The sequence below is a fragment of the Bradysia coprophila genome, assembly GCF_014529535.1.
Source record: "Bradysia coprophila strain Holo2 chromosome X unlocalized genomic scaffold, BU_Bcop_v1 contig_117, whole genome shotgun sequence".
Taxonomy (NCBI): Eukaryota; Metazoa; Arthropoda; class Insecta; order Diptera; family Sciaridae; genus Bradysia; species Bradysia coprophila.
Window position 1 is genome coordinate 3,283,747 of NW_023503292.1, and position 13,019 is coordinate 3,296,765.

General features: G+C 38.0%; 1 protein-coding gene across 5 annotated transcripts in view; it reads left to right on the forward strand.

The window, feature by feature from the left end:
- The window catches only part of LOC119067041 (chloride channel protein 2), a 228,147-nt gene that overhangs the window by 121,098 nt on the left and 94,030 nt on the right, over positions 1 to 13,019 (forward strand). For all 5 annotated transcript variants that reach the window (XM_037169782.1, XM_037169784.1, XM_037169783.1 and 2 more), the window contains one exon: positions 4,687 to 4,852. In XM_037169782.1, coding sequence (XP_037025677.1) covers positions 4,687 to 4,852 — 166 coding nt within the window. The remainder of the gene's footprint in view (positions 1 to 4,686; positions 4,853 to 13,019) is intronic.

The following is a 13,019-nucleotide window of genomic DNA, read 5'->3' on the forward strand; positions in this document are numbered from 1 at the left end:
GCAAAAAAAATCATTTCGAAGGCCTTAAACGTATTTCTTCACATTGAACATGATAATATCAATCTAAAATAGTAAATTACTCTTCCAATTATTCAACTTTGCGTTCACAACCAAATTTTTTTCAACATAAATTGATGTATAAATAATGAACGAATTTAATTAACGATTATTTATAAATGAAAAATAATCATATTCTAAGGGAATAAACATATGAAAATGATTTTGCCTTATTTTTTCTAACATTTTGTAAGATGGCATTTTCCCTGTAGTTACCAAATCATATTCAAAATATTCGCGCCTAATTTGGAACCACTTTCACGCAAATTTTGAATAATTTGTCGCAAAATGCGACTCAGCCGCTATTACCGAGGAGTGTGTGTGTACGTTGTATTGAGGCTATTTAGATTCGACAACAAACAAAAGTCGTTGATGTCATGGAAAGAATAGCATCTTTAAAGTGGAGCTGGGCGGGACATATTGCAAGAAGGACGGACGAACGTTGGACCAAAAAGATCATGAACTGGAGACCACCTAAAACACGACCTACAGCCGTTGAAAAGTGAAAACTAACATGTTTTCTGTTTTGGGACTAGTTTTGGGTTGAATTGTGGGACAAAAATACTTAATTTAATGAACAACAGTGGCGCTAGTTGTCCAGCAAAGTTTTTATTCAATAAAATTCTGACACTTTTGATTCGGGGTGCTCACATTCGCACCATAAAAAATTGAAACGAGCAGTTAACAAAATTGAGAACATAAATGTACACATTTTTTGCGATGCTGACCCTTCCCAAGAATTGTTGACATTGTATCCTGAAATACACACAATATCCTCATATTTCTGAAATTTAAAGTAAAATTGTGAAATCTTGATGCATTGGAATTGAAGCTGCTGGTCACATTTTTAAATGGCACGGTAATGAGCAGCCAAAATTTAAATAACAGAACCACTGTTCGCGTAGTATTGTTCTCGCATTCATTATTCTTGTGTCAATTTGATTCGGTTGTGATGTGAGAAAATTTCTGCTAAACTTTGTGCATTATTCGCGATTTTTAAGTGCGTTAAACATTACAAATATTTTTGTGAACGGCTAAAAGTGTTGAGGAAATTTCGGAAATATACGTGTGTGGAGGAAGATACACATCAAAACATTGCTGTCGGTTTCAAATTTAAACATCCACAGCCAATGTTTTGATCGTGTTTTCCCATACAAATGATACGAAAAGTGAAATAATAAATTAACTAAGTATTTGGTCGCGGTTAATTGCTAATAATTTCTATTTTCTAATCGAAAATCTTTAAATCGAATAATTTATTGATTATTTTTGACCACATCAAAAGCAGAAAATTCCTCCGAAGTCAAATTCTTCGATTTAAAGATTTTCGATTAGAAAATAGAAATTATTAGCAATTAACCGCGACCAAATACTTAGTTAATTTATTATTTCACTTTTCGTATCATTTGTATCGGAAAACACGATCAAAACATTGGCTGTGGATGTTTAAATTTGAAACCGACAGCAATGTTTTGATGTGTATCTTCCACACACGTATATTTCCGAAATTTCCTCAACACTTTTAGCCGTTCACAAAAATATTTGCAATGTTTAACGCACTTAAAAATCGCGAATAATGCACAAAGTTTAGCAGAAATTTTCTCACATCACAACCGAATCAAATTGACACAAGAATAATGAATGCGAGAACAATACTACGCGAACAGTGGTTCTTACATTTGAATTTTGGCTGCTCATTACCGCACCATTTAAAAATGTGACCAGCAGCTTCAATTCCAATGCATCAAGATTTCACAATTTTACTTTAAATTTCAGAAATAAATATGAGGATATTGTGTGTATTTCAAGATACAATGTCAACAATTCTCGGGAAGGGTCAGCATCGCAAAAAATGTGTTTATTTATGTTCTCGATTTTGTTAACTGCTCGTTTGAATTTTTTATGGTGCGAATGTGAGCACCCCGAATTAAAAGTGTCAAAATTTTATTGAATAAAAACTTTGCTGGACAACTAGCGCCACTGTTGTTCATTAAATTAAGTATTTTTGTCCCACAATTCAACCCAAAACTAGTCCCAAAACAGAAAACATGTTAGTTTTCACTTTTCAACGACTGTAGAGGTAGACCACCAGAGAGATGGAGTAATGGTATAAAGAGAATTGCAGGCGCAAATTGGCAACAAGTGGCAACTAATCGTTTGGAATGGAAAAGAATTGGGGAGGCCTACGTCCAGCAGTGGACAGAAACAGGCTGAAAAAGAAGAAAGAAGAATACTCTCTTGTATATTACACAAATACTCGTTGCACTCGTATTTTGTGTAATATACACGAGTGTATAACGCTGAAAATATTCTCCGGTATCATAATCTACCACTCGTTGCACTCGTATTTTGTGTAATATACACGAGTGTATAACGCTGAAAATATTCTCCGGTATCATAATCTACCAGGCCGACTTCTAGGTGGCGTTGGGTGCTAGAGCACCCAACAACCAAAATTGTTTGTTCCACAGCACCCAACGCTCGAAACAAAAGTTCATAGAAATCTGAACTTGAGCATCCAACACTCAATACGAAAGTCGGCGCGCCTGTAATCTACTATTATATATTGAGCGCTTAAACACGCATTATACGAACAAAACACATCACATTTCAATCATACAAATCTAACGCGCCTATTTGCCGTAATTCGGAAGAAAAACAATTTCCAATAAAATAACAAAAGAAATACTGGAAATTGTTTTTCTTACAAAGCTATATTCAGGCTTATGTACTTTTCTACGACAAAATGAATTTTTCGATGGTAAAGTGATCGTTTGATTGACGAATAAAATGAAATCAAGTGAACTGCGTTAATTTCTGGCTTATGTACTGTGCCCTCTTTATTTGTGAATTACTAAGCCTTCTTTTTCTTGAGATTTTCGGTGAAGTAAAATACGTTTTTAGTCCCGTACGAAAAACGAAGGGGCTTATAGGATTACGATGCCGTGTGTAATTGATGGAATTCGAAGCAGACGGTAAGGGCAAAGTGATTGCCTATGTTCATAGATGACGAATCCGCAATAAAAATTTTGTCCGTCTGTCCGTCCGCCTGTCACGTCGATATCTTGAGTAAATCAAATCCGATTTCAAAATTTTTTTTCCCTGAAAGATAGTCAAAATAGTGAGGCTAAGTTCGAAGATGGGCGATTTTGGGTCGACCCCTCCCGAGCTGGGGCCCCATAAGTGATTTAACGTTTTCCGAAGATATCTCTGGCCATTTAAAGGCTACACTTGTAAGTGATACGTTAAATGAAAGGTATTTACCGATCGACGAAAAAAAAGTTTATGAAAATTGGATGACCGACTCGTGAGTTAGACCCCTTGGTGTGAACTAGGTATGTACAGGGCGGCAAGCCGTTTTTGCTTGTAGGCTGGCCAAATTTGAACGGATTTAGATAGATTTTGCTTTATTAGATAGGTATTGACCGTACCAATCCGGGAAATTTATGAAATTCGGTTTACCGGAGCGTGAGCTAGGTCTCTTGGAGTGAGCTTATATGTGGCTACTCGGCCTTACAGTGAAGGTGGTAGTTTCTTGTTAATATCTCGAGTAAAATTTGACCGAATTTCATAATTTTTTTTGTTTGAAAGATACTAACGAATGTAAAGCAGCCGTACTATTCCACATCCTAACAAAATGGCCGTCCGCCGCCATTTTGGATTTTTGTAAAAACAATATAATTCGATGAAAATGATAATTACAAAGTCACTGATCAGTGCGAAGTGTAGTTTGTGTTACATTTGAAAGGAACGTCGTACGGGGCTTCGTAATTGCGCTATGCGCAATTTTTAAGACGTACACATTTACGGTAAGAGTAGGGCGACGGACGAACTAGGGTCACGTGCGCAATGGATGTACGGGTTTGTACGGGGCTCAGTCGCAGCAAACGCTCCGACTGTTCTGACGGTTCGTTTAATTGAGAAATATGTGTCCTAGACTTTTTTGTGTAATATCAAAACACACGATCTTTACTTTTCCACTTCTTATCCAAATAACTAATAATCTGTTTTCCTATATGTAACTCTATGTCCAGACAGCAATAAATAACTTGATTCGAGATCACTAAGGCAACGTTTATCGACCGGTCAGACTCACAAGACGTAATCAGTTGTCTAGGTATGTTGGACGGTTTAACTATCATCAGAAGCAGGTTATTTATCTCCTTAAGATGACGTCGAATGACGAAACGAATGCAATCATTATAAGAATACAAAAGAGCCATGACGATCACAGTTCTCCGGTGAATATTTTAATGCGTAGACTTTCGCTTTTTGAGAAGCGTATAATACGTTTTATTAGCTTTAACTTTGTCTTGACTATTTAATTTTTGCCGACGAAACCTTATTATTATTATTATTATTATTATTATTATTATTATTATTATTATTATTATTATTATTATTATTATTATTATTTTTATGCTTTGATTCGTTATATCTAGTTATGTTGCCAGTAGCAATTGATTTGTTAGTTAAGTTTGTGGTTTGATAAATTTTTTCTTTTAGTCTTCATTCAGTTTGTTTGCTGTAATTATTTGAGATGAACATGTTCTTGGGCTGTTTCTTTATCGATAAAAATGCAACAAATAAACTGTTATAATCATTTAAATGTCAATAATATTCTAATAGGAATTGTTTGGCAAACAAACAAATCGTCTGTTTAATACCTTGTCATGGATGTGGTCGCATTCGTTCGCACGGATGGGTGAAGATTGGGTGTATTTAGCACTATTAGGTATCATAATGGCGTTGCTGTCATACATTATGGACAAAGGCATTGCGATGTGTACAAATGGTAAGAAAAATAAAAAAAATCATTTTTGGGTGATAAATTATATCTGACTACTCTTAAGCATCATAATAATTTTCCAAAAAATAGCGTACGAAGTAGCGTTAGGCGGGCCACTACGTATACGAGAAAATTTTATTTTCTTGTTGATTGTGTAGCTTGTATTCCAGACCGAATAAAACTGTTGTTTATCAAAAGTAATTTTATTGATTTTTGGCGATTTTCTTTGATCATCTCATAATAATTTTATTTTTGGGCGAGTTTCTCGAATCAAAAGATTCGATTGTTTATGTTTTTCGGCATATATTTCATCTCCATTAGGCAGACATATTCAATATTCATTAAGGGAATTCACGAAGCTGAAATATAGAGAAATATACGTTGTATATCTCGAATATCTTGTATATGTTTAACTAAGTTGGCCATGCGTGTTAACTTACGATTTGTCTCTAGTATTCATTCTCTTGCATAAAAATAAAATTCAATTTTTCAAAATGCAGAAAGTTCAGAATACTAAAATTTTAAAAAACTCGACTACGCAACCCTTCAAGTAAAATGTGGTCAGACTAAGAGGTCTGTTTTATATAATAGATCGCCAAAACGAAGGCAGTTTGAATCAGTTTGAGGCAATCAAAGTGTTGATTTCTCAATCACGTAAGACTAATGACATTTTTGTCTTTGAAAAGAAACCAACCCACGAAATGTTCTACGGATCATTTATGGAAAAATTTAATTTGACCAATGTCAAATGGCAGCAAGTCAAGGTAAAAAATTCACAATCTTCGTACATTGAAGTAAAGAACTGGTTGCAACAAACAGGTCAAGGAGTTGATTCTGGAAACATTGAGGGTACATGAAATTTTATGTGATTCTCGTTGCTGAGACGACTGTTTTCAGCTTGTAAAACAAAGAAATGTCCATTCTACGACCTGCTGCACAGCATCTTTAGAAACAGAGCCAACGTTTCAATTCCATATATGTATGACAGTCTCGGATCAATCCAGAAAACTCAAAATGTCGAGGATGCAAACAAAAGAAACGGCAATGATGGACAATCCGTTGGTGAGATGATTGACGATGCGCTCGAGGTCGAGGATGCAAATAAAAGAACGGCAATGATTAACAATCCATTGGTGAGATGGTTGACGAGAGCAATCTGAATGTATTGTCGATTATAAATATGAACAGTTACTTTGCTAAAAAGACGAGCTCAACGCTGATTTGCAGGAAACGGTTCTTGCTACTGAAAAAGTTTGACTCCTCGTACGCATTCGGCCACTAGAAACGCACAACATTCGCAATCTGTTACTGAATTTTTGGTCTCATTTACAGACATTCTTCACCAAAAGCCATAAATTCGAACTCAAGAGCTGAAAACACCGCAAAATACATTGACCCGAACAACAATCGACGATGAAATGGCATTTTCAAGGTTCGCTTCTATAGTGTTCGACACGGAACGGGAACGTCGTGAAGAACACGGAGAAGAATTTCCACAAGAAAGTGAGTCTCGAATCGCCAGATTCAAGAGACAACTGTCCGAACGTCCATCAAGTCCACATAACCGGAACATTCCATCCAATGCCGCCGCTTTCGGTAGTGATGCAAATTTGAAGAGGGTAGAGACGTTAGAAGAGGGAAACAAGATTGAGATGCGTCGTGTTGATCATGAGAAAATCGAAATTTCCATCAGCAAGGATCGTTTCGAGTTGGATAGTAAGCTACACATGGGGCAAATGGAATTGATTAAGAAGGAGATGATGTTCAAAGAAAAGGAACTGAAAGCGAAGTGTAATCTCCGTATACAAACTTTTGACCTCAAATGCAAGAAGTTTCTATTTAAAGAGTATGTTGTGTAGAATGCAGCAGACACGTATCCAATTATACGCAAACTCGTTAGATTTGGCGTCAATAATCCAAATCGGCAGCTCCTTACAACTCGACAGTTTTTCTTTCATGATTCAAATCATGTGTTCTACTCTCACACGGTAAGAACTGAAGTAACAAACGGCATATTAATCTTATAAGCCCCTAGTCCCTAGCCCCTAGAAAAGGACGTCTGGGAACCCTACACGGTTATAATTTAGAGTGAAATAACACCAAATGTAGTCAGATATAATTTGAAGATCGAGCTGGTACAGTTAAAGGCAGTAAAATTTCAGCATGAATTTACTTCAAGCTGTTTTTAGCTGACCCACACTAACAATCAAAAATGTTTATACGACTTTACAATGGCGTACGTGTGGCATTTTCAACCGTATAAACAAGTATTAGTTATTTGGATCACAAGGGACGAAAGTAAAGAAATTCAACCGTGTGCTAGAGTTGCTGCCCGCGCCTAAGGCAAGGGCCGCAATCGATAGGGGTGAAGTTAGCCCAAAGCCAAAATCTGGACAAGTAACAATTTAACATTATGTGTGTGATGTATGTATGTGTGTGTGTGTACATAAAAAATCCTATTACATAAAGAGCTATGCTACGGCATTTATATACATGTTCTGTTATTTACTGCGGATCGTAGATTCTATGACCCGATGACAAGATATTTAGTAACTCTTGATTGATTTGTATTTTGGTCGGCCCAAAATATTCAGTTCTCTTGACTGGTGTGTATTTTGGTCGGCCCAAAATATTCAGTTCTCTTGGCTGGTGTGTATTTTGGTCGGCCCAAGATATTCAGTTCTCTTGACTGGTGTGTATTTTGGTCGGCCCAAGATATTCAGTTCTCTTGGCTGGTGTGTATTTTGGTTGGACCAATATATTTAGTTCTCTTTACTGGTGTGTATTTTGGTTGGACCAAGATATTCAGTTCTCTTGACTTGTAAAACTTGGTAAACTTGGTAAAACGCTACAGATTATATCGTTAATCGAAGTCCTCTACCGATATACAAAACTAAAAAGTGTGATACCTCTATGGCGTGGAATAATTTGGCACACCTTACAAATTGATGGTGTGCCAGATTCACCTCTAACGAGCGAATCTGGCACAGCCATGACTTTCCGTTGCACGTAGTAAAAGGACGCATACTATGATCGCGTGTGCCAGATTCCCGATGCCACCTCTATGTGTAATCAGCCAATGGAGTGGAGAGTTTGAGGATATTCGCAACATGCCACATCAAGCCCGTACGAAGTACCTCTCAAATAAAACCAACAATTTACGACATTATTTTAGAAACCCAAAATTTTTTGCCAACTTTCCATTGGGTTTTCAATTACCTCTCAAATAAAACAAAAATTAGCAAAATCGGATGATATTTACTCGATTTATGTGCAAAAACCGAGTAGCTACCTTAGTCCAAGGACCCAAATTTAAAACTTTTTTTGTCATCATTCTATTCGGCATTCAATTATCCCTCAAATGAAACAAAAACTAGCAAAATCGGATGAGATTTCCTCGATTTATGTGCAAAAAACACTTAGGGCCGAGAAGCGGCCTTAGTCCAAGAGACCAAATTTGAAACTTTTTTCGCCACGTTCTTTTCGGTATTCAATTATCTCTCAAACGAAACAAAAACTAGCAAAATCGGATGAGATTTACTCGATTTATGTGCAAAAAACACTTAGGGCTTAGTAGTGGCCTTAGTCCAAGGGCCCAAATTTGAGTCTTTTTTTGCCATAATTCTATTCGGCATTCAATTATCTATCAAATGAAACAAAAACTAGCAAAATCGGATGAGATTTATTCGATTTATGTGCAAAAAATACTTAGGGCCGAGTACTGGCCTTAGTCCAAGGGTTCAAATTTGAAACTTTTTTCGACACGTTCTCTTCGGTATTCAATTACCTTTCATAAAAACGTAAATCTAGCAAAATCGGATGAGATTTACTCGATTTATGTGCAAAAAACACTTAGCGACGAGTAACAACCTTTGAGCCCTTTCAACAAGCCCGCGTTGAATCTTACCTAAAAACGATGTTCAGCAACTTTGTTCTACTCGTCAATACCTTTCATTTGATATATCACAAGCAGCTAATGCGCGCGTATTTCGGTAGATATCGTCGAAAGACTGAAAAACACCTATAGGGCCTTACCATGCCCATTTTCGAATTTGACCTTACTTTTGTCGATACCAATCGTGGAAAAAAAGAATTTTGAAAAAAGGTTGTGATTTACTCAAGCTAGAGGGGTCACGGACAGACGGATATTTTTTTTAATTGCGGATTCGTTATCTATGAACATAGACAAATGCTTTGCCCTTACCGTCTGCTTCCAATTCAACATGTTACAAACGGCATATTAATCTTATAAGCCCCCAGTACTTCGTACGGGGCTAAAAACAGAGTTATTGATATGTGATGAAGGACATCTGTTGCGGTGAGAGCAAATGGGAATTTGCTTGCAACTAGTTATCGTACAATTTGAAATCCGTTGAGAAGAAATCGGAGAGAATTTATCAGCAGGCAAACCAAAGACTTCTTTATGGTTTTATGCGTAGCTTTAATTTACCTGTATAAACGATTGAACAATTAAATTAAATCCTTAAACTAATCTTCTATAAACGTCCTTACTTTGCTATCTTCTACACGGTGCTTAAACGGTTGAGACATACAATGTGGCGATCTCATAACCTCAATCTCAAGCTAAACAAATTGAGACAAATTAGATAAATTTCATTTCAAACTTCACAGCCGTGTTACCTCAACACAGATCGGGTCCGGCTTGTCCCTCGTTGGAACTCAGATTGAAGATTAGAGAATTTTCGAAATCTAAACAAGTAAAAAAATTGGCAAATAAAACTAGCTCAAATGACTGTACTGAGCAAAATAGACTTTACCGAAACACTTGCCGGCCCGTCAATCGCCTCTTCTTGTATGCTCAATCCGTGTAACAATAAAATTCTATTTTATAATAACTAATGCATTCTTCATTTACGTTAAACGAACGATTTCAATTAATTCTTATTTGATCAAATGCGCACAACAAAATGGTCTCTTCTGTCCTCACGTCAAGCTATTCGTCTTCGGCCGGTCCAACCGATTAAACAGCATTTGATGGGAACGTCTCCGAATTGAAACTTGAATTCTCGGCGCCAACAATCTCCCCCCGGTTTTTATCGTCCTTCGGATGATTGGAAACCAGCTCTTCCGTTGGTGACGACTTGATGTCGAGTAAGCCCATCTTATGTGCCGACCTCCAGAGCGTTTTGCCGTTTGGAAATTGAATCTTGGCACGTCTTACTTGTTCGTTCGTTCCCATTATCGTTTCAACGACTATACCTCTCTTGTGTGTATTTCTCGGTGCATCTTCGTCGAAATTGATGACTATATCACCAACCTCCAATGGTTTGACCGGTTCCAGCCACTTAGTTCGTCGTATCAATGTAGGAATGTTTTCGTGCATGAAGCGTTTCCAGAATTTGTTGGTACAACGTTGTACTTCTTTCCACTGACTTCTTAGGTATGGTCCGTCCGATCTAAAGTTTCCTGACGGTTTTAGACCATTTGATGAACCCAGAATGAAATGGTTGGGTGTCAATGCTTCTTGCTCTTCAGATTCAATTGGAACGAATGTAAGTGGTCGCGAATTCATATTTTCCGCTTCGATTAACCAACTTCTAAGCATTTGGTCAGTTGGCGTTCGCGTCATCATCGACTGATCTTACTAATCGCTCCCACATTCCTCCCATATGAGGTGACTCAGGTGGGTTAAACACCCACTTAGTGTAACAAGTTGTGAATTCTTCTTCTAGTCTTAACACGTCGATCTTTTCCATTTCTTTCTACAATTCGTTGTTTGCCCCTACCAAGTTTAACCCGTTGTCGGAGTGGAATACTTTCACTAAGCCTTTCCGGTTGATAAAGTCACGGATCGATAGGATGCATGATTCGCTGTTGTAATTCGGCACGACGTCAATCCAAATTCCCCGCGTTGTTAAACACGTGTAGATTATTTCCCACCATTTATGTGTTTGACGTCCAACTTTCGCCTTCATTGGGCCGAAATAGTCCAACCCGGTATAAGTAAATGGGCGGATTCCAGCTTCGAATCGAATGGCTGGCAAATCTGCCATTTGTGGTGGACGTGGTTTGCACCTTCTTCTTCTTCTTCTTTTTCAGCCTGTTTCTATCCACTGCTGGATGTAGGCCTCTCCAACTTCTTTCCATTTCGTACGATCCATTGCCATTTGCTGCCAGTTTGTACCTGCAATATTCTTAATTCCGTTTGTCCATCTCTCTGGTGGTCTACCTATAGCTCGTCTTTTATATGGTCGCCAGTTCATGATCTTTTTGGTCCAACGTTCGTCTGTCCTTCTTGCAATATGTCCCGCCCAGCACCTTCTTAATGCACATAAACGACAACGCCATCGAACACCTTTCAATACGGCTCTAATCTGCGGTATGTAGAATTTTCATTGATAACCGTTTCATGATTTTGGTGTTGAAATTTCGTGTGGAATTGGTTCACAATCAGCTTGGTTATCTGGTTGTCCTTCGGCAGGATCATTGGTCGTTTTGCGTCCTCTGACACTGTTGTTGCCGAGTCAATTCTTCCTTTAACTCGAAGAAGGACAAATTCGTCCAAATACGGTGTGCAGTCTGCTATTGGACTTCCTTTATCAATTGGTTTTCTTTTCTTCGGGTTAAGCGACTGATCTCGTTTTAAAATTACCATTTCATCGGTAAATCCTTGCCATTGTGCTTGGCTAATCAAGCGTCTTTCGGATTCCATCAAGTCATTTTGTGTTAACCATCCATTTTGCAATTCTTTTCGCTTTCCCAACTGCTCGTACTAATCGTTTCCAAGTGGAGTATTTTTGTGGATCGACGATCGGTGAAATGATGAGTTTAAAATGCGAGAAGGAAGCTTTCATCTCTTCTAATTTACATTTACTGTTTGACATAATCACCTTGTTTGCTGGCCATGCACTTTCAGGATTTTGTAAAAATCGTGGACCGACGTACCATCGTTCTGTTGCATCGAAAGTTGGTTGTTGTGCCCACTTTGTTGCTTCGTCTGCAACATTCATTTTGGACGGCACCCAGTGCCACTCGTACAAGTTTGTATTTTCCAGAATTTCGCCCACTCGATGAGCGACGAATTGTGAGTAGCGTTTGTGTTCGGATTGTAACCATGTCAAAACAGTGACCGAATCACTCCATATTACTCTTTTACTGATTTTCATTCCTAGTCCGTTTTCGATGCAATTGCCTAGTCGGGAACCCAGTAGGGCAGCCATCAATTCTTTTCGGGGAACGGAAAGGTACTTGAGCGGTGCTACTCGAGCTTTCGAACCGATTAACGAGCATTCGACACCTTTTTCGTCGTTTAATCTCAAGTAGGCTACTGCAGCGAATGCGTCGTCTCCAGCGTCGACAAAAATATGCAATTCTTGATTGGTTTCGGATGCTAATTTTGTTGAACACCATCGGGGTATTTTCAGTTGTTCGACTAATGTGGTAATATTTCTATCCAGCGTTTCCATTTATCTTCCAAACCAATGGGAATTCTTTCGTCCCAGCCAACTTTTGATCTTCAGACGTCTTGTTGCAAACATTTGGCGTGTATGGTGTAGTATGATATAAGACCAAGCGGATCGTACAAAGACATGACTAGGCTTAGCAGTTGTCTCTTTGTCGGCATTGTTTTTCCATCTAGAGTTTCTTTAGGAATTTTCGTATATTTTAACGAAAACTTGAAGCAATCGGATCCAGTGTCCCAAAACATTCCAAGAACACGTTCAATACTTGTGTCACCCGCCTCCAAGTCCACCTTACTCGATTCGATTGGCTCCCCAATGGCTGACAGAACTTCTTTCGAATTGGATTTGAAATTTCTTATTTCGAATCCTGCCTGGTTGTGCACAAATTTCACGTCGTTTATTAACTTGACAGCATCGACTCGAACATTTCATCAATATTTTTAAGAAACCAATAGTAATGCTCGGAACAGGTCAGGTCTGACCTGTTTTATTTCAGGTTGACCTGAACCTGATCTTGACCTGAACTTGATTTTTAAACTTCAGGTTTGACCTGACCTGACCTGAACCTGAAATAGCTTGAGCTGAATCTGACCTGAACCTGAATAATAATTTTAGGTTCGACCTGAACCTGACCTGAATAAAAATATCAGGTTTAACCTGAACCTGATCTGATTAACCTGAAGTCAGTCAGTTAGACGAAGAATGAAAGCCCGTTGACGGTGTTGTGTTTTTTTTTAATAATCGAAGTG